Source organism: Spermophilus citellus (genome assembly GCF_964194105.1).
Source record: "Spermophilus citellus genome assembly, chromosome: 7".
Classification (NCBI taxonomy): domain Eukaryota; kingdom Metazoa; phylum Chordata; class Mammalia; order Rodentia; family Sciuridae; genus Spermophilus; species Spermophilus citellus.
The window spans coordinates 86,532,243-86,556,036 of record NC_138188.1 but is presented as its reverse complement, the minus strand read 5'-3'; the positions used below and the strand labels follow the sequence as shown (position 1 = coordinate 86,556,036).

At 36.1% G+C, this 23,794-nt stretch overlaps 1 protein-coding gene across 1 annotated transcript in view; it reads right to left on the bottom strand.

Moving 5' to 3' along the window:
- NXPE3 (neurexophilin and PC-esterase domain family member 3) overlaps positions 1–23,794 on the bottom strand; it is a 52,125-nt gene that overhangs the window by 5,795 nt on the left and 22,536 nt on the right. Inside the window, exons 5-6 of the mRNA XM_081301380.1 lie at positions 9,366–10,120; positions 4,873–4,946 (exon numbers count right to left, since the gene is read on the bottom strand). Of these exons, the coding sequence (XP_081157506.1) occupies positions 4,873–4,946; positions 9,366–10,120 (829 nt within the window). The remainder of the gene's footprint in view (positions 1–4,872; positions 4,947–9,365; positions 10,121–23,794) is intronic.

The window sequence follows — 23,794 nt, the reverse complement described above, 5'->3', positions numbered from 1 at the left end:
AACACCTCCATTGGAAAAATGCCTCCATGGAAACAAACGCTTTGCATGCGTCAAAACAGATAGTGATAGCTAAATTTCTTGCAGTTTACTCTGCATTAGACACTATTCTGAGCAATTAAACCTAATATCTCACATGAAGCTCACAATAATTCTTTTAAAAAGGTACTGTTACTATCCCCTGCCTTTCAGAATAATTAAGCAACTTGACCAATGTCCCAGAGCTGAGCTAGTAATGATGAAGTCGGAACCAGACCTGAGCAGGTGGGCCCCAAAACCCAGGTTCTTAACCACTGTGCAGGAGGTACTTCTCAGAAATAGGTATCAGTAGATGTCAGCCATTTCTTTCAGCTTTTTTTCTTGAAGGTACATATATTTATATTTCTAACAATTATTCAAATCTCTAATCTTCAAGAAACCACCAATCATTTTATGTCACTTCCTTACATAACCCAAAGTGCAACCTTGATCATATTCCAATCATTTTACAGTGTAGTGATCTGTAAAACCACAATTTGAAATGCAAATGTTTACACCAATCAGAAATTTAAGTAAGTCCCCTAATTGTGACTATTTTCAGTTTATCTGAATTCTTGATATTATCCACGTTACTCAAAATTATTTTGGATTTTTTATATCCTCCAAAGAAAATGCCCTATTTAACAGAGTGCAGATCTAATCATTTTTCCTCTTGGCTATCTGCTAATTCTTTATAGGTTCAGGGCCCAAATGAAAAGTAAACGTGCTTCAAAAGCTTTACTTTGGTAAATATTATTAACAAAGAACAATGGAAGGATGATGAATAAATATTTATTCAACTTATTAAAAAAAATTCTCAAGTCAGATAGTACCTCTAGTCCCCCAGCTACTCAGGAGGTTAAGGCAGGAGGATCCTGAGGCCAGGAGTTCAAGGATAGCCTGGATACCTAAACAAAACCCCATCTCAAAAACAAAAAAATCAAAGAATCTTTCAACATGTTGTCAAGGGTGGCTTTACCATGTAACTACACCTTGCCCAAGCTCCCTCGTTTCATCAGTACATCAAAATGGCAGAGCTAGAGAGCTACAGTGAAGACACCCAGGTCCACAGAAAACATTTACTAGAGAAAATTAAAAGTGGTTTTGAAGTTAAATTTTTAATTTGGTAATTTGACTATTTTCTGTCAAATACATGTTAAAAAGAAATGTATATATCACACAGGAAAAATTAACATTTCAATTACAATTACTACCAGAGTTAAATCAAGCAAAGCAAATCAATTACTGAATCTGACATCCATTCTTTAAGAACTGTATTTTTTAAGGTGAAATGTACATGCCTGTGCTGCCCCCTTATGGTCAGTTGTTTCAAAAATATTACCTGACCGATTTCATGGGGTCAGAGGTTGTTAAATTCAATGCATTTTCACATAAGGTAACTAAGATATGAAAGTATCTTAAACTGATAATATAACCCCTAATATGATATTAATTTGGAATAAGATTAAATAAAAATAAAGATTTATTACTCAATTTAGTGGTTAGTTATATTGAATATTGCTGGTAAGAGGAAATGCTGACGCCAAGGTGGTTGTAAAGGCAGATATGAAGATATTTGTACAAAATCAGGTTTATCTTTGATTTGCAAATAATGTCTAGTCATCTCTAAAATGGCCTGGCTTCTCTTTAAAGCCCATATCTAACATTTTCCTCCAGAGGGTGTCATCCCATGCCATTGTTAACCATAAGGAGGCTATCTGGGCCAAAAAATAGGACAAATGAGGGGGGAGGTAGTACGATAAATTTTCCTAAACCATCTAGAAAGACCTGGACAAGAGGGATACAATGTGAATTAAGGGTGGAAGTTTGGGTATTATATCTCAGTAGAATAGGTAAGCATCCCCTACCCCCACCCCGACCCTCACCCCCTAAAAAAACATGAGCTCAAGTTTCTGATGAGGTTGGTATCCATCAAGGTTGCCAAGTCCTTGAGTTATGATAGTCTGGGGACTACAGTACAATGCTAATGAAAGTTCAACAGTAATTATGACACTGGGAAAGCCTGTTAGAAACCAAACAGGCCTTGATAAGCTAGCCTACTCTTATTAAAGACTCTTTCTTTGTTCTTGACTACAATTATATCCATGCATTAAGCAGTCTCAAGAAATCCACTAGACTCAAAATAGGAATGTTGGAATAATTTTACCTTATAGGAAGTTAATTAGCTAAATCAAAAATAATAAAATTTCATAGAGAGCAAACTCTAAAATATAGGTTTTGTAAGTGAAATGATAAAGGTGTAAAGATGATGAACACATCCAGGGATAGGGCAAAAAAAAAAAAAAAAGGAGGCTAGAGTAACTGGTGGTGCTAGAGAGTAAGAAAGTACTCCATTGAATGAGAACATGTCAAAGGTAGAGAAAATTCCTGGAACAATTCCAATGACAAGGTTTAAAATCTGTAACAATTTGAGAGAAAGCGATTAAGCTGGATTATAACTCAAATATGAAATTACGATGAGTTCACACTGATATAAATAAATGTGGGGAAAGGGATAATACCTCTTTACAAAAGAATTTCAGCTACAAGTGTTGAAGGAATGAGTGATATCATTATTAGATTGTTATCACTAAATTGCCACAGAAATAACCACTAATGATAAAAGCTAATGGGTGCTAAAATTAAGGGGTGAAAATTGAAGCAGAGACAAAATGTTGGCATAGGAGGAAAAATATGAACTCTTATTTAAGGTCTTTGAGTGCCCTCTGTGGGTCACTAAGGTGAATTTCAATGAAGCACTGCTAAGCTGAGTTCCTTTGATCCTACATAAAGCAAAGCACCTGTCCTTCTCTTTCTTTCTAATTACCTATCTGGTACAAGATGCTTTTCTCAATGAAAGCCAGCCTACTCTGCTCCTACTGATTTAGGGTTACTTTATTCCTCTAAAAATTCATCAAAAGCCTCACTAGTTACAGAGTCTGTCTTCCCTCTAAGTAGAATAGTACACCACATACCACACCACTTCCTGGCTGATTTTTAAGATCTGTCAGGTGGAGGTAAACATAAAAGCTCCTTCCACCAACCATTCCAAAGACACCTGAGACATCAAAGGTGGGCAAGCCAGACAGGGCTGTGGAAAAGAAGAGTAAATTTGGTGTTGGGACAGGGCCTCCTGAGGATGTCAAACATGGGAGTGTTGAGAGGCAGCATGTCTACTGACATCTTGGCCATGGGCTGAGATCAAAATTGATAAGTATTTCTATTAATGATGTTTCTCATATGTACCTTCTAAAACTAGTGATCCATCTGGTTCAAGTAAATCAAATGTAGCTCTTCATTAGGAAAAGATTGAGACTTCTTATGACACACAACAGTGGAGACTAGAGAGACAACCGGCAGTTCCCTGCCTGCATCACCGCCACAGACTAATTTTATTTAGCCCCCATGCTATTTTGAGAGTTTTGAATTGGATGCTAATGCTGTAAGATCTGGAAATATCACATTTTTAAAATTAACATTTCTGGGGTTTTGTGAAAAAAAAAAATCTACAGATCTGGCTGCACTGGGTTTGTTTATGCATGGAAACAAAGCTGTACGAACAGCAGAATTCAGGCTGCCCCACTGAGGTGGTCCTTGCTTTTCATTAATTCCACACAACTGCACAAGGAATGGCTAACTGCCCATTATGCTTGGTCCATGTATGTTATATACCTCACCCCTAAGGCAAAAGGCTTTACATCTACTGTGTGGGATAATATTAATATGTTTTCAACAACTAAAAGGATCTTGCCCACCATCTGTGTAAATCTCCTTAATAATGTTCATCCTTTCTAAAAGTCATTATAACTAGCTATATCTATTCTGCAAAATCATAACACATTCCTCTGAATTTTATCCTTTTACTATTAATATCCTACATCAATGCATCAGAATGACCTGGAAAGTTAAACACAGATTTACCAGTAAATGGATGATCTGGAGACTATCAATCTAAGTGAAATAAGCCAGACCCCAAAAGTCAAACACCAAATGTTTTCTCTGATATGTGGAAGCTAATCCAAAATAAGGAGATGGGGGATAGAAAAAAAAAAAAAATAGAAGAAAGATTAGTAGAGTAGACAAAAGGGAATAAAGGGAAAGACACTAGAATGAATTTGACCTAACTTTTCTGTGTACATACATGAATATACCACAGTGAATCTCACCATCAAGTATACCCACAAGACATTAATTTTAAAAAAAAGTAAATAGTAGAAAGATCAGTAGGGTAGAGGAAAGGGAACAGGAGGTAGGAGAAACAGAAGGGAACAGGAAGTACTGGGGGCTAAATTAGAACAAATTATATTCCAGTCTTTTATAATTATGTCTAAATAAATTCTGTTGTCAGCTATAGCTAAAAAGAACCAATAAAAAATTGCAAGCCAATTTTACCCACATTCCTTGAGTATCTCTAAGTATAACAATACCCAATGGAACTTTTTGTAATTGTGTATAGATTCTATATTAAATGCTGTCAAAACATGATCACTCTCAAGTATGTGTGACTAAAGAACTGAATGTTTATTTAATTTTAATTAATCTAAACTTACATAGCTTCATGAAGTTAGTAGCTACTATACTGAACAATATAGCTCTATGGGCTCTTGATAAGATAAACAGAAGGGAAGGGATGATGAGAAAATATAATTTTCATATAAACATAAATAGAAAAACCCAGAATTAATCACATAAGATTTAGCTAATGTTTTTAAAATCAGTTTTTAATATTTTCAGTTGTACCAGAAGTAACCAGGCACATTAAAGTGACAAAAAAAAATATAACATCATTGAAATGACAGAGCTTCAACCCATTTAGCAAGAAAAACTCCTTTTTTTTTTTTTTTTTTTTTTTTTTACCTTTTATCCTCCTGGGAACCACAGTCACCCAATCAGGTCCACTGGAATTGATTGGCATTTTGATATTGACACCACTTTAAAAGGAATAAAAAAGCACAAGCTTAGATTCAGGGGCATTTATTTTCGGGTATTCATCTTTATCTGCACATAGCAAAAAATGGATATGATTTCACAGTGCCTTATTATGGTAAAATGTAAGTGTTAACCAACAATATGAATAAACCAGGTCTTTTGTAATAAGTACGTTATATGTGTATATAAACTGAGGAGGAAGTTAATGTAGTAAGTTTTCACCACACTATTTATTCTTGGCCAGTCCTAAGAATGCAAAATCCAAAATGACATGTTCTGGCTTACATTACTTATTATTCTGGTACTCAGAATAGCTCACGCTAACAAGAATGTCTAATTGGTAATTACCTAGTTATCAGGCTGTGTGTCTCTGTAGCATGTCAGATTCCTTTGGCTTTGCCAGATCTGAAATGAGTCCCACTGAGGACACTTGCCCCCAGATATGTACTGATGCAGTACTTTATTCATCATTACTATGACTCTCGAATGCCTGTCACCCTTACTAAAATACATATTCCTCAAAGACATGAATGGCGCCTCATTCACCCTTGTGACTTCTGCACTTAGCTGAGGCTAGAATCCATGCTCAGACTTTTTTTGAATGGCTGCATGAAAAACTGAGAAAGAGTGAATATCAGAATACTAAAAACCCAATACAGTTATTGTAGATACTGAGCCACAAAAATCAAGTCTATTATACTTAGATCAAAAACAAATAAAAAGTGAAATAAATTTCTAAACTCTTGATATAGGAACGTTCAGTCATTTTTTTTATAATTGTTTCATCAATTTCAGAATAGATGTGTTTGTTCATTCAACAAATAATTTTCAAGCTTCTACTATGTGCCAGGCACTGTCCTAGATGCCAGGAGCTATCACAGTAAACACACACACACACACACACACACACACACACACACAGAATCTCTTTCTTAATGGACTGACATTCTAATGAGAAAAAAAGAAAAAAAAAACAAGTAATGAAGAATGTATACAGGGCTGGATTCATTAGAGATAAGTGATACTTAAGGAGAACATGACTTTTAAAAGAGTCCAAATAAACTACTTTCATAAGCTTTGAGTATTATCATATGACAATTACATAATTTTCCCATAAAAATATCTGTAGGAAAATTTCCTCTATAGTTTTCCTGCAAAAAAATATTTAACCTGAATCTAGTCATGTTGAAACAATAAAGCAAATCCAAAGTAAAGGACATTCTACAAAACAGCAATATTTAAACTACCATGTCATAAAAAACAAAATAGACTAAACAGATCTCCTGGATTAAAGAAATAAATAAATACACTGTGTGATCATAGATTAGATTAGCTCAAATAGATGACTACAAAGGATATTACTAGGATGACTGGGAAAACCTGAATATGGATTGAATATTAGATAATAATATTGTATCAATCATACAATTCTCCCTTATGATGACTGTGTTCTGGTGATACATTAAAGTCCACATTTTTAGATTCATATTTATGGGTACAGTTCCATGATGACTAATTTATTCTCAAACGATCCAGGGGCAAAAATTACACATACACACACACACACACACACACACACACACACACAGAAAGACAAAGCAAATGCAGCAAAACATTAACATTGGTGACTCTAGGAATAAGCAATATGGGTGTTCACTGTTATTAATCTTAAAATGTTTCTAAAGACATGAATTTTTTTAACACAAAGTTAGAAAAAAATAAAAATCATGCTAAATTAAAAGGGAAACTTTTCAGGTGATAAGCTCATTCTTTCAAACAGCCTTCCCTTACATTAACAGGATCTTTTAAGGAAAGTACTTCTATCTTTCCAAGACAAACACATTTTTTTCCCCTTAAAGGTAAAGAACAAAGATTACATTGACTTAACTGTCCACCTGTTACTTAGGGTGTCAAATACCAAAAATAACCTTCTTAATTCTTTCTAACTTAAGCAAGGTTAGAAGCCACCAAGGAAAAGAGGTACATAAGGTATTATTTCAACATATTCAGGCCAAATAAGCTCAAACAGCACACCCTAAGATTTCTCCAAAGATCAATTTCAATCTTTTTCTTTTTAGACAGTCTGATGTAATATTGCAAAACTTTAGCACAGGAAAAGATAGGAATATTAATTATCAGGACTCTGCAAATGTTTGGTTTCCAAAGATGTATGCCACCTCAAACATTGTTTTCTCAGTAAACCTCCAGATAAGGAGAATTTTGTAATGATTCTACAATAGGCCATCAGCCAGCCTCACCCAGGACATGCAAATAAATGCAGGAACAAAGACATTATTCTTCTAGATTAACAACAGGTGCTTTTGATTGTAAAACTTAGTATCAGGAATATTTTAAAGATTATCACTAATTCTCTAGCTTTCCCCCCCACACACTATTTTCCACACAGAAATTGAGTAATTATAAAGTGTGCTTCTTTCTTTTTGCTAAGCCACCAAATGGACTGACAACACAACTCTAAAAGGGATGGGTGGGTAGTCTTCACATATAGGCCCAAAACAGTGCACAGAAATGAAATAATCTGATAACAGTCATTGATAAATAACGTGTCTGAGATCTGAATGTAGGATTAAAAATAAAACTTCTGTTGTTTTTTTTAATTGTTTTTTCCTTTCTTTAGGATATGTGTGTGTGTGTGTGTGTGTGTGTGTGTGTGTGTGTATGTGTATGAGTGTGTGTCGTTTTTACTCGGTGCTAAGCTATACCTAGTCTTCTCAAATATAGTTAAGTCGGGCTCCCTCTGCTGGCCCCGTGTATGCATGGCAAGACTCCACTAGACTTACACTGCCAGGACCTATAGCAAACTTCAATGGAAGCGGAGAGTTTGATTTCAGGAGCTCCAACAGACCACACTTTATGACAACAACTTTTCCTCCACCATGTAGAGAAGACATAAAATATGCAATCTGGGGGATGCCCAGACGTATTAAACAAAAATAACTCTCTACCAGGCAAAGTTTAAAAAGTATAGACTTCATTAAAAAGTTAAAAACAGTTATACTTTCTATCAAATAATTTATAACATGTTACTTTTTTAAATTTTTTTTTTTATTTTTAACTGACATGTATCAATCGTACATACATACAGAGTACACTGTGACTTTTCAATACATGTATGCAATCTGTAATGATCAGATCAAGGTAAAGGGCATGTCATCTCAGATTTTGTGTTAGAAACATTCAAAATCCTCTCTGCAAGTTATTTTCAAATATTCAATTAATTGTTGTCAATCATAGTTATTCTACTATGCAGGAGAATTAGGAATGTTAGTTTATTCAGAAATCTAAGGAATGTTAAAGAAAACATAAATTACAATTTTTACTGTTTTCATACATTTCATTCTGCCCATTACTCCACACATTGACTGTTGTGCTAATTTTTTTATGCTTTACATTCAAAAGAGGAACTTGAACAAAATAGTGCAATAAATTTCAATGACTGCTAACTTAAAAAATACATGGTTTTCTATGGTATGCCTTGTAACCCAGTAATTTTGCCATATATATACTTTTCTATTCATCAACAAATGTTTGTTGAAAACTAATATTATGTCACTTTTTAAAAGCTGTTTTTAGTTTGACACAAGAAAGTTAAAACAATAACCTATCCACTAGATACCACTAGAAGCCCTGTTCTCAGATGATTTTGAAAATCTGTTCTGTGAATAAGTGACCTTGTCTCTATAGTCACTAATATGATGTGTAGTTCTAAGTAAAATACATCAGGGAAAGACCAACAATTCAAGAATAAAAGATTAATTTGAGCTTGGAGAAGAACTAATTAAAATACTAATTAAACCAGGTATTGTAGCACATGCCTATAAAATCCCAACTACTTGGGAGGTTGAGGCAGATGGATTGCAGGTTCAAGCCTAGTCTGGGCAACTTAGTGAAACCCTGTTTCAAAACCAAGTAAAAAGGGCTGTGAGTGCAGATCAGTGGTAGAGTGCTTGTCTAGTATGTGCAAGGCCCTGGGATCAATCCCTAGTGCTGGGGTAGTAGGGCATACTAATTACAAATACAAATTTGTGCCAGCATGGTGGCATATGCCTATAATCCCAGTGGCTTAAAAGACTGAGGTAGGAGGATCATGAGTTCAAAGCCAACCTCAGCAACTTAGTAAGCCTCTAAGCAACTATCTCTAAATAAAGTATAAAACAGGGCTGGGGATGTGGCTCAGTGGTTAAACATCTCTGGGTTCAATCCCCTGTACCTCAAAATAAATAAACAAATGAATGAATGACTAAATAAATAAATAAATACAAATTTGTATTTTTCTTCTTCACTACTTCTGAATTGGGTCAAGCTCAGCGAGATAAGGAATATATGCTCAAAACAACAAAATCTCCTAAATTTGACTAGGGCAGTAGAAAAGAACTCTTAAATTACCAAGGAGCACATACCTCTGGAAGAAAGCACTCTCTGTAGGAGTTAGAAGACCCTTCAGATATCCCCCTTTGAAATGATTAATTCTGCTGCTGCAAGGGAGTTTCTTTGGTTTGAAGCAGAACCAAGGCTCTCCAGTGTAGAGATCTGTAAAGTTACACAAGGGCAGACTCCCAGGAAGACACACATTGCACTCAGTGGTTTCAGAAATCCTTCCTGAACGGAACAGGCTCTTGAAATAGACTCTGTCTGGCTTTTCTTCCTGTAGGTGCTGAAGAACTCGGATCCCTTCACTTGGGTGAACCAGAGATATGGACACTTTAACTTTGCCTGGCCAGAGCAAAGTAAAAAAAACCTTATAAAACCCATTCTTATAGTCTACTACTCTGCCCACAGCCCCTGCCTGCAGCTTGGGGGAGTGGATTTTGGCCTGCAAGTAGTCTCCACCATACTTCTTGGGTTTTCTTTGAAAATCCTGCACATGAACCAGTACCTCCAGTTGGCTTCCCACCCTGAAGAAGGCTGCAGAGTTCAAGATGACAAAGTAGCTAGAAGAAGGGTCGGTGCTCTTCACAAAGGGGACTAAGCCCACATCAGGTACCTGCCCCTGTAAGGCGGCCAGCAAGGAGTCCTCCTCCAAACGTTCCTGACGGGAGAGAGTCTGGTGTTCATAGCCACAGTAGGGATTTCGGCTAATGCCTGTAGCCTGAGATAAAATAAATTGCCCACTGCTGTCGATGAATGTGGCTGAAACAGTCTCATGGTCCAAGTACTAAAGAGAAAGACACAAAAACAGAAATCACTACTACACTAAATATCTGAATATCAGTCAAATAAATCTCTGCTTCAGTTTAAATTTGCATAAAATCAACCAAGATGACACTGCTTTAAAAACTATAGCTCACAAGTTTTACAAAGCTGTCTTACTGTCTTACTTTACACAATAAAGTCAATATGAGAAATTAATTCATAGATGGGTCTCTACACGTTAGCAAATTTTTTTTTTTTTAAAGAGAGAGTGAGAGAGGGGGGAGAGAGAGAGAGAGAGAGAGAGAATTTTTAATATTTATTTTTTTTTAGTTCTCGGCAGACACAACATCTTTGTTGGTATGTGGTGCTGAGGATCGAACCCGGGCCGCACGCATGCCAGGCGAGCGCGCTACCGCTTGAGCCACATCCCCAGCCCACGTTAGCAAATTTTACCCAGAGGAGTTCACCAGGTTCTTAGAGTGAATTATTATTTTCCCTCAATTTTTTTTATTGGTACATTACAGTCGAACCTAATGGTGGGATTTGTTCTTACATATTCATACATGCATACTATATAATTTGGCCAATATCAATCCCCAGAACTTACCCCTTTATTGTGTACTTAAGAAAGCCCATCCTCAACAATAATTATTTTACCAGATCCTAACCTGTTGGGGTTTTATCAAAGCCTAACCTACCTGGAAGGAGGGAGAAAAAAATAACTCCAGCCTACTAGGAAAAACCAAGAAAACTAGCAAAGTTCAAAGCCAAGGGGTATATACACTCAAAGACTGAGACCTAATGACAGTAACAGAATGCATACCCTCCCCACACACCTTATTACTACACCTCTAAACTCTTGTTTACCAGAATTCCTTTCATCTTGTACATTATGCCAGTTTTCCATCAAAAAACAAAATTACAAGGCAAACTAAAAGGCAAAAAACAGAGTTTGAAGACACAGAGCAAGCATCAGAACCAAATTCAGATATGGCAGAAACATTAGAATTATCAGACTGGAAATTTGAAACAACTAAGAATGTAGTTCAGCGAAGAGGCTTGTATAGCACTGTGAGGCTCTAGGTTCCATCCCCACCACCATGAAAAATAAAAATAAAAATTAACATAAAACTATGTGGCTATGCTAATAGTGCTAATGGGAAAAGTGGACCACAGGTGAACACAGATAAGCACTGAAAGCAAAGAGATGAGAATTCTAAAAAAGAATCAAAAAAGAGGTGCTAGAAATGAAAAATACCATAAGAGAAATGAAAAATGCCTTTGGTGAATTCATTGGTAAACTGGACACAACTAAGGAAGAAGTTCCTAAGCTTAAGGATCTTTCAATAGAAATCTCCAAAACTAAAAAAAGAAAAAAGACTGAAAGAATAACCAAGAGCTGTGGGACAACTACAAAAGGTATAACATAAGCATAATGAGAGCACCAGAAGAAAAAGGAAGGAACAGAAGAAATAGCTGAAGCAATAAAGACTAAGAATTCTCCCCCAAATTAATGACAGACACCAAGCCACAGACACAGGAAGTTTGAAAAACAACACGCAGGGTAACTGCCCATAAAACTATATGTAGGCCTATCATACTGGAACTGCAGAAAATTAAAAATAAATTTCAAAATGCTAAATAAGGCAAAAGAAAAAAAATCATCTTAATAAGAGATAAAGGTAAGAATTACACCCCAACTTCTCCTCAAAAACTAAGCAAGCAAGAATAGAGGGGAAATGAAATGTTTAAAATAGTGAGAAGGAAACAAAAATCCATCTAGAGTTCTGTAACCTGTCAAATCATCCTTCAGGGAGGCTGGGGCTGTAGCTCAGTGGTACTGGGCTGTAGCCCAGCATGTGTGAGCACTGAGTTGGATTCTCTGCATCTCATATAAATAAATAAATAAAGATCCACTGACAACTAAAAAAATAAAAAATCATCCTTCAGTAATGAAGGGGAAATAAAGACTTTTTTAGATAAACAAAAATTGAATTGAAGGAAGTTGCTGCCAGTATACTTGCCTCAGAAGAAATGTTAAAAGAGGTTCTTCAGGGAATGGGAAAATATAGGCCAGAAACTTGAATCTATATAAAGGAAGGAAGCACATCAGAGAAGAGATAATTGAACACAAAATAAAAATGCCAGTTTTTATTGTTGTTTTGTTTTTTGGAGGTGGGGTTTTAAAAATTGTGGCCTCAAACTCCTAGGTTCAAGCAATTCTACTGCTTCAGCCTCCAAAGGAGTTGGAACTATAGGCATGCACCCACACACCAGCCATTTTTTCTTATTCTTAAGTGACCTGACAGAATGTTTTGTAACAGGTATTCATACTATCTATGAGGTGGTACAGTATTACTTGAAAGTGAAATCTGATTGCATATTACAAAATCTAGGACAATCACTAAAAAAATTAAATTCAATTGATAGCTAAGAAAGGAGAGAAAACAGAATCATATAAAATGCTCAACTAAAATCACAAAAGGCAGGAAAAAAGTGAAAGTCAAAGCAGGAACAAAGAAAAAGGACAGCAAATAGAAAACAGTAAAGATATTAAAAGATTGAATCAATACTTAAAAATGTTTAAGAAAGAATTATACTCATTTTCTACGATCTCTTCCAGAATATAAAGACAATAGGAAATACTTGCTAACTCGTTCTATGAGGCCAGTGTTCCTCTGATATAAAAACTACACACAGACATTACAAGAAAATGACAGACCAGTATCTCTCATTAATTTACATGTCTTAAAAAAATTAGCAAATTGAATCCAACAGTGTATAAAATGAATTATACACCATGACCAAGGAAGCTCTATCTCAAGTATGCAAGAAAATGCCTTAACAGGACTCCAGTGCTTCCTAAGGAGAACAATTTATATCTCCTAAAAAGCAATCCTTAATCTCCATTTTGGTCTTCCTGCTTAGACCTCTGTCTGTTGTAAGTGAAACTTCATCAAACTAAAAAACTTCTTCACAGTAAAGGAAACAACAACAGAGTAAAGAGACAATCTACAGAATGGGAAAAAATATTTACCAACTACCTGACAAGAGATTATCGTTCAGAATATATAAGAAATTCAAACAACTGAATAGCAAAAGAGAAAATAATCTGATTTTTTTAAAAAAATGGATGAATGACCTGGAAAAGGTCATTTCTAAAAAGATGATATAAAAATGCCCAAAAAGTATATGGAAAAAAAATGCCTGACATCACTAATCATCAGGGAAATGCAAATCAGAACCACAATAATGCACCTCCCTATTACCAAAAAAGGCAAATACTGGCAAGAATACAGACAGGGAAACTCTTGTACTCTGTAGGAATTTAAACTAGTTCAGCCAATATGGAAAACAGGATGGAGGTTCCTTAAAGAACTATAAATAGAACTACTTATGGCCATATGATCCATCAACATAACTAACTACTGAGTGTATAGACAAAGGGACTGAAATTAATATGCAGGAGAAATATATACATCATATGCAGCACTGTTCATAACAGCAAAGACACAGAATAAGCATAGGTATCCATCCACAGAAGGATGAATGGATAAAGGGGATGTGGCATATATACACAATGAAATATTCAGCTAGAAAAATAATGAAACTCTATCATTTGCAATAACATGGATGAGCATGGAGGATACTGTGTTAAATGAAATAAGTCAGGTACAGAGGACTAATAGCACATATTCGCACTTACATGTAGAAGCTAAAATGTTGATCTCAAAGAAGTAGAGAATAGAATAGCAGTTATTAGAGCCTGTGAAGAGTGTAGGGGAGGAAGGGATGGAGAGGATGGACAATGGGTACAGGGGTACAATTGGATGAGAAGAATAACTTCCAATGTTATAGAGCAGAGTAAGAGAACTATGATTAACAATTAATTGAATATTTCAAAATAGCTGGTGGAGGGGATTTTGAATGTTCCCAACACAAAGAAATTATGCATATCTGAGGTGACAAATATGCCAATTATCCTGACCTGATGACACATTGTATAGATGGATTGAAATGTCACACTTTACCCCATAATTATGCACAATTATTATGTATCCATTTGCATCGATTAAAATTTAAAATACATATTTTAAAGATATTTTAGTTATTGATAGACCTTTATTTTATTCATTTATTTATATGTGGAACTCAGAATTGAACCCAGTGCCTCATGCATACTAGGCAAGTGCTCTACCACTGATCTACAACTCCAGCCCAAAAACACATATATTTTTTAAAAAGACCTTAGTCCTTTCTATTCTGGACTTTAATATCTGTATTTATAGGGGAGAGTATCTGTACATGCCTGTAGTCTTAGATATTCAGGAGGCTGAGGCAGAAATATCTCAAGTTTGAGGCAGCCTGGGCAACTTAGCAAGACCCTGTCTCAAAAATAGAATTAAAAATAAGGCTGGGTATATGTAGCTCAGAGATACAATGCTTTTGAGTTCAGTCCCAAGTATCTGCCTCTGTCTCTCTCTGTCTCTCTCTCTCTCTCTCTCTCTCTCTCTCTCTCTCTCTCTCTCTCACACACACACACACACACACACACACAGACACAAATTGTATTTATACATTTATATTTTTATTTTTCTCCATTTGTTGTATAACACAACGGACTTCTGATATCCCATTACTCAGAGTTATATTTCAAACTCTAATTGTGAGAAATTTTTTTTTTAAAACTCCAGACTGGGATCAGGATGGCGGAGGGGAGTTAAGATGCACTTTGCAACTTCTCCACAGTTCAAAATCAAAACAGCTAGAGAATACCCACATAGTAAGATGGATACATGGGGCAATACACTGAGGACCAACATTAAACTAACAGAGATTTGGAGAACTCAAGAAATCATGGTTACTAGGACTATGAGAAACAGTTCAGTTCCGAACTTACGTACGTACAAGTTGCCTGGACAGGGAAAGAAGCGGGAGCACCATAATAAAGAGAAAAAAAGCCAAGTATGGTGGAGCGTGCCTATAATCCTAGAGTCATGAGGGGCTGAGACAGAAGGATCACAAATTTGAGGCCAGCCTCAGCAATTTAGGTAGGCCCTAAACCACTTAGACTCTGTCTCAAAACATAATAAAAGGCCTTGAGGTGTGGTTCAGTGGTAAAGCAACCCTGGGTTCAATCCTCAGGAGATAGAGAGAGAGAGAGAGAGAGAGAGAGAGAGAGAGAGAGAGAATGAGAATGAGCAAACATGTGCACACTGATAAGATCATTTTCAAAACAGCAGAACTTAGTGGACACAGAAATTGCTGGTGCAAGAGAAGTATTTTGTTTTGCTCAGTTTTTAAGTGGAATGCCATGACTGGTAGCCACTTTGTGAAGTTCACACCTTAGCTGGCAGTGCCAGGAAAGTTATCGTCCAGCATCTTCTCACTCCTGGAAACTGCAGCAAATGTGATATGAGAGAACAGCTCTGAATTATACAGTGAGAACTCAGTGACTAAGGGCTGTGAAAACTACTACCGGTAGCCAAGGGAGCTGAGAGGAGAGCAGTGCACTTCTTGCCCAGACTCTCAGCACTCAGAGCAAAGCAAAGAGCCCTGGCTATACATACCAGCCTACCAGGTGGAAGATATTATGGGCCAGGCTATATGGGCAATGACCAAAATTTTATCCTGAGACTTCATAACATGTAAGAAATGCTTCTCCCATGGGAAAGCCTCACCTCTGTACCCATTAATAGTTACCTAGCATAACATATTTGGAAACACAAAATAGCAATTCTTATACAATGTATAATTATTCTCTTTGCTTTCCATGTTTCTTGGGCAATGTACCTTGTCAGAGATTTATTGTCTAGACATTAGTAACCATTCTCTAACTTGTACTCAACTAGGGTCATTTTGACCCCCTTCCCTTCTGCTTGCTTGCTTCTATGCCAACCTGGAAAGTCCTGTGGGAAGTACCAATGTACCCACTGCATTGTCTCACTAATTGCCCAATTCAGCTTCTGTACCTGCTTGCTTATAGCTACATAAACCCAGGTGTGATTTTTGCCTTTAAATATCCTAAAATGCTTGGGCTCAGGGTGTTCCTTGCAGAGAAACTTATGGGTCCTGTGAGGGGCAGTTGCCAGCTGGCCAGCTAAATAAAGACTCTTCAATTTGGACAAAACTGGGACTTGGTATGCTTTCTGAGTGACCTGCCCCACAACATTTGGAGGCCCCAGCGAGATCTACTTTTCTCACATCCCAGAGATGGCTCAGGATCAACAAGGGAGGTACAATGGTGAAGAGATCCCCTAGGGGAAGGCCTCTGAGAGACAGCCCTGGGCCATCCCACCACCAACCCCCACCCACCTAAAACTACCAAGAGTCATCTGTGTTTCCTGGGGAAGGTAAGTCTGGTCTGTGTGGATCCATGTCTTGGAGAGGCTTGGGGAAAGCTGCACAAACATTTCCTGCAGTCCAGGGCTTGGTCCTCTGGTCTGAGTATGGTTTTCCTTGGTCCTCTGTCTGGTCTGGTTTTTACTCAATCCTCTGGTCTGAGTCTGGTCTTCTATCAGTTAAATTTGTCTTTGGCGCCTTATCTGTTGTGTTTTATTGTCTTGTGTTTTTGTCTTGTTTGTTGTTTGTTATTGTTTGTCCCCTTTGTGTTTTATGTTAATTTCTATGTCAGTTTGTTTCTAATGTTAAAAAATGGTTTAAAAGGTTTTTACTGTACTCACTAAAGCTTGTGTTAAAATGTAAATGGCTGCCAACAGGATTTTAAAAAAAAATGTCAAAAGTAAAAGCTAAAGGTAAAAAAGCATTCTAGAGATTGCCTTCATTTAGGAACTGGGCCAGGTTGCCAACAGGGTAGACCATGTCAGTTCCTATAGAAGGCAGATTAGGACTAAAGTATTTTATACAATTATTACTTCTAAATTGTACAACAAAAAGCATAATCTTGTCTAGGAAATTTGGCTTTTGTCTCTCAGTATTTGCAAGCATGAATAACTCCCAACTACTAAAAATAATCCAAAGATTTTTCGATGTCTAAATCAGGCTAAAATTTGGTGGCCACTATCCAAGAAACCAGAAAAACCAGTTTAGAATGGGACCTCAACTCGGGGGAACAAATATTAATGGGCTGATATAAACCAAAGTTTGAACTATATGTTAAAATGACAAAAACTTCTCAAAATATTAATTACATTGTGCCTGATAAGTTTTATTCTCTAGAGCAATAAATTAATTGGAAAAATTAAGGTTTGTATATCTGTGGTTAAACAGCAACTGTTATTTTAAAGTATTGTTCTACATTACAGAGTCTAGATTTTTCTTTAAAAGCGAAACTTGGTTAATATAAAAACATCAATGGAATTGTGGTACATTACTATTCTTTAAATATTAAAAATGTGTTCATATCTTTCAGTTAAACAAGTCTTTAATGTTAAAGGTTTAAAGGAGCATTTTATCAGGCTGGTATTCTCCAAACTGAAGTTTTCTGTAATGTAATTTTAAACGTATAAGGATAACAGATTTTATTGGGGATTTATTTATATCATTTATATGTTATATGTTACCAATCATACTGGGATACAAAAATTGAAAGGTATTTTAAAAGATAATGAGAGGGGCTGGGGACCTAGCTCAGTTGGTAGAGTGCTTGCCTCACATGCACAACGCCCTGGGTTCAATCCTCAGCACCACCAAAAAAAAAAAAAAAAACAAAGATAATGAGAACCTGATCTTTTAAACGTTAATATTGTAAAACATTTTGCCACTTTTCCATAAAAAGGAAAGTTCTGAGCTCTCGGCCTTTCCTTGATTCATATTTTAGTTGTAATATTACATTGAGTTAGCGAACATTCATATAGACTTAGGAAACAATATATGCAAACTTTATAAAATGATATCTAAAAAGAGAGACAAAGATCAGCTTCAGAACTAGAACATTTACCTAAGATTTGTGAAGAGCCCTGCCATACCTGAGATAAGGCTCTGCCTCCCACCTTACAGCATGTCAGATGACTCAAAGTAGACCAGACTTCAGCTCATTTAAAAACACCCCTGAAAGCACCTCTTCTGAGAATGCAGATGCAGAAAAGTCTGTTCAGTGAGTGAACCTACTGCAAAGCTTTCAGAACAACCTGATGGACGCGGAGAAGGGTGGGGTGAGATGTGTTAAAAGTACCAAGCACAGACTTTTCCCCCTTGAGTATGCAGAGACATTGCCTACACCAGGGTAGATTCTGGTCTCTGGGCTGCACAAACCCCAGGACCATCACATTTGTGCTACCAGAGAAATCTCCAGCCTCTGGGCCTAACATGGAGCAAATAAGTAGACTAGGACAGAGTCCTAGACATGGAAATAAATAAATTAGGCACAATGCGCCATCTCAGCACAGAGCCTGTGGACGTAGTTGGGACCTCCACACTCAGAAACTCTTCTGAGGTAATTTTCAGTGTCATGAACACTTGCAACATCTGCAATACATTAGGAACGACAAATCTAAAAGTCCTAGGGAAAAGTCTCTTCGCCTTACATAACAACACAAGGAGAAAATTTGTTTGTTTGTTTTTTTGAGGTTCTGGGGATTGAACCCAGGGCCTTGTGCATGCAACTGAGCTATATCCTCAGCCCTCAAGGAGAAAATTTGGTCTTATCAATTGTAATTTTTTATTTTGCTTGTATGGTTTTCTGTGGTGGTTATTTTGGATCCCCTAACTAACTGCATGCTTTTATAAAAAATTATGTTTTGTTTGGTTTTTGTTTTTGTTTTCTTAATTCATTAAGTGCATTTACTCAACTTTCTTCTTTTCTCATTTCTATACACTCCTATTTTGTCTTTCTCTTGAGATTTTTCCTTTTCTGTCCATCTTCCCTCCCCTCTTTTTATTATTTTATATAATATATACATATATGTGTGTGTGTGTGTGTGTGTGTGTGTGTGTGTATAAATGATGATACTGGGAATTAAATGCAGGGGTACTCCACAACTGAGCTATAGCCCCAGTCCTTTTTAATTTTTATTTTGTGACAGAGTCTTTCTAAGTTGCCAAGGCCAGCCTTGAACTTGAGATCCTCTTGCCTCAGACTCCTGAATCACTGGGGTATCAGGTGTGTACTACCATGCTCAGCTGTTACATTCTGTTTAATTTCTTCTTTCTCTTTTCTATGTTCTATGGAGTTTAAAATTCATTGTTTTTGTTTCTGTTGAATTTATATTTTGCTTTTACTGTTTCTTCTTAACCTTATCTATGTTCTATACAGTTTAAAATTAATTTTACTTTCTATTTTTCGGAGGTTTGTTTTTTTGTCAGTATTGGGAATTAAACCCTGGAAAATTCTGCCATTGAACTGCATCTTATTCCTTTTTATTTTTATCTCTTACTTTCAAGACAGGGTCTCATGGGGAGGTCCAAGCTAACCTTGAATTTGCTGTCCTTCTGCCTCAGACACCTGAGTGGCTGGAACTGTAGGGGTGCATCACTGTGTCGGGTAAATTTTATATATATATATAGAGAGAGAGAGAGAGACTGAACTCATATATATACTGGGAATTGAACTCAGGGGCACTCAACCACTGAGCCACATCCCCAGCCCTATTTTGTATTTTACTTAGAGGCAGGGTCTCACTGAGTTGCTTAATGCCTCACTGTGGCTGAGACTGGTTTTGAACTCATGATCCTCCTGTCTCAGACTCTGGAGTTGATGGGATTAAAGGCATGCATCACAGCACCCAGCTCATTCTATAATTCTTTATTGCTTAATTTATTCAGGCTTTTCTATACTATTACTCCTCATTTCCTCCCCTTGGTTAGTAGAGTTGTCAAAAACATTTTTATTAGTTTTCATAATATATTAGTTTATGGTTTGCTGTCAAGCTATTGCTATTATTGGCGGTTATTATCTCTTCTCAAAGTAGTGCACAGTTTGAGCACTTCGAGCAGTTAATTCAGTGCTTTGATGTTGAGAAAAACTTTCAACATAGAGAACACCATAATAAGAAGGCAGCTCACTAAAAATACCCTCATACAACAATGAAAGAGTACCATCCTGATAGATGTGCAAATCTCAGCATAAAAACACAGGAAACTTGAGGAAACAAGATAATAAGATGCCTCCAAAATATGTAACTCCCCAATCACTGAATCCATGGACACCAAAGTGGAAAAAATGCTAGAAAAAGAATTTTAAAAGCTAATTGTTAGGCTGAGTTTGTAGCTCAGTAGAGCACTTGCCTCTCACTTGGTTCGATCCTCAGCACCACATAAAAAAAAAAATAAACAAATAAAAATAAAGAGATTGGGTTCATCAACAACTAAGAAAAATATTTTTAAAAAAGCTAATTGTTAAAATGATCAATGAATGAAAAGAACAAAGAAAGGAACTAAATGACAATACAGGATATGAAACAACACTTCAAGAAAGAGAGACTGTGAAAAAGAACCAAACAGAAATAAAATGAAAGGCCCAATATGTCAAAAAACTTAGGTGAAAGTCTAATAGACCAGTTCAAGTAGAAGATAGAATTTAAGGGCCTGAAGAAAAGGAGGACAAACTGGAATATTCAGAAAATAATAAAGAAAAAATAAGAAAGTATGATCAGAATGTACAAGAACTCTGGAACAACATGAAGAGAGCCAACTTAAGATTCCTAGGCATCAAAAAGGAAACAGAGATACAAGCTAATGGCATGATTGACTTATATGGTGAAATACTTCCAGGAAATTTCCCAAACCTTGGAATAAGATGGAATTCAATCAGTATTCAATCAACCATTTAGAACACCAAACAGGAAAGACCAGAAAAGCCTCTTTCTATGGCACATTATTGCTAGAATGCCAAAAATCCAGAACAAAGAAATAATTTTGAAAGCTGTAAGAGAGAATCACCAAGTCATTTATAAAGACAAACCAATCAGAATAACAGATATCTCAGCAGAAACCCTAAGAGCCAGGAGAGCTTTCAATTCTGAAAGAAAATGACTACCAACCTAGATTGCTACATCCAGCAAAGCTATCCTTCAGAATGAAAACAGAAATAAAAACTTTCCAAGCTAATCATAAACTTAGCTTGGAACTGCAGAAGATAAAGGAATCATACACACAGAAGAAAACGAAAGCAAGCAAGAGAACTCAGGAAAGACTAAATCTCATTGGAAGAATAGATAAGCAAATGAGAACTAGGATCAAATCAAACATAGAAATAAAACAAAATGACAAGAAATAATGTATACTTTTCTTACACTGAATGTAAAGTTCTCAATTATCTATTTAAAAGGCTGAATTAAAAACAAGACAAGCTTGGGCACACCTATGAGAGTCTGAGGCAGGAGGATCACGAGTTCAAAGCCAGCCTCAGCAAAGGCAAGGTACTTAGCAACTCAGTGAGACCCTGTCTTTAAATAAAATACAAAAAATAGGGCTGGTGGGCTGGGGTTTTAGCTTGGTGGTGGAACACTTGCCTTGCACATGTGAGGCACTAGGTTCGATCCTCAGCACCACAAAAAAAGTAAATAAATAAAATAAAGGAAAAAAAATAGGGCTGGTGATGTGGCTCAATGGTTGAATGCCCCTGAGTTCAATCCCTGGTACCCCTCCCTCCCCCAAAAAATTAAGACACAGTTATATTCTGCCTATAACAAACAAATCTTATTGGCAAAGACATCCACAAACAAACTGAAAGAACGTAGAATAATCTATGCAAATACAGCAGGAATAGCTACTTTCAGATCCAACAATGAACCTTAAGCCAAAATTACTTAAAAGATACAAAAAAGGTCCCTGCATGTTGGTAAAGAAGCAACCCAATAAGATAAAACTACTGCAAATATGTATGCCCAAATGTTGGCACACCTAAATTCTACTCAACATGAAGGCTCAGATAGGCCCCAATATAATAACAATGGTTGCTTTCAATACACCTAATAGGTCATCCAGACAAAATCAACAAAGGTGATACAAAGTTAAAATATACAATAGATCAAATGGATTTAACAGACACCTACAGAATATTTCAACCAATACCTAAATATATTTTTTCAGATGCTCATGGAACTTTCTCCAAAATAGATCAGATTTTAGGCCCTGAAGCAACACTTCAAAAATACAAAAAAGTTCAGATAATTCCTTGGATATTATTAGAAAATTCCTTGGAATGAAATTAGGAATCAACAACAACAACAAAATTACAAAAACTAAAACATATAAAGACTAAATAATACAAACTTAATGTTGAGTGGATCACCAAAGAAATGAGGGGAGAAATGTAAAAATTCTTATAACCCAACAAGAATAGAAATACAACACACCCAGTAAATGGATGGCGCTGGAGAAGATAATGCTAAGTGAAGTTAGCCAATCCCCCCAAAAAAAACAAATGCCAAATGTTTTGTCTGATATAAGGAGTCTGACTCATAGTGGGGTAGGGAGGGGAAGCATGGGAGGAATAGAGGAACACTAGATAGGGTAGAGGGTGGGAGGGGAAGGGAGAGGGCTGGGGTTTAGCAAGGATGGTGGAATGTGATGGACATCATTATCCAAAGTACATGAATGAAGACATGAATTGGTGTGAACATACTTTATATGTGCTCCATATGTGTAATAAGAATTGTAATGCATTCCACTATCATGTATTTAAAAAACAATATCAATTAAAAATAAATAAATAAATATGGGAATGAAGAAAAAAATAAAAGAAAGAAAGGGAGGGAACAATACCAGAGTAATCCTATGAAGCCAGTATCAACATAAACACAAGATCACCTAAGGACATCTTAAGGTAAGAAAATTACAGACCAGTATATTTGATGGACATAGATGAAAAAATCCTTAATAAATTATTAGCCAATTGAATTAAAAACCACTATGATCAATAAATGTAATTAAATTACATAATTACAACCAAGGACAAAAATCACATGATTATATAAATAGACAAAAAGTCTGTGACAAAATTCACCAGTCCTTCATGATAAAAAAAAAAAAAAACCCTGAAGAAACTTGGGACAAAAAGAACTTGCTTCAACATCATAAATACTACTACATATATCAAACCCAAAGCTAACATTGTACTGAATGGGTAAAAACTGAAAGCATTTCTCCTAAAATCAGTACAAGACAAGGATGTCCACTATTATCACTCAAACACAGTATAGTACTTGAAGTTTTAGCAACATGCAAGTATCAACAGCTCTTCTATATACCAATAATGAAGACACTGAGAAAGAAATCAGGAAAACAATTCTATTCATAATAAAATACTTGTAAGAAATCTACTAAATAATACAAAACACTGATAAAAGAAATTGAAAAAGTCACCAGAAAATGAAAAAAAAATCTCCCATGTTCACGGAGAGAAAGAATTCATATTGTTAAAAGGTCCATATTACCAAAAGCAACCTACAGATTCCATGCAATCTCCATCAAAATACCAGTGACATACTTCTCAGAACTAGAAAAGGCAATTCTAAAATTAATATGCAAGAACAAAAGATTCAGAATAGCCAAAGAAGGGGCTGGGGTTGTGGCTCAGCGGTAGAGCGCATGCAAGACCCTGGGTTCGATCCTCAGCACTACATAAAAATAAATAATTAAAACAAAGGTATTGTGTCCAACTACAACTAAGAAATAAATATTAAAAAAAAGAATAGCCAAAGAAATCCCAAGCAAAAAGAACAATGCCAGAAGCATCAAATATGCAACTTCAAATTATATTACAAAGCCATAGTAACAAAAAACAGCCTAGTAC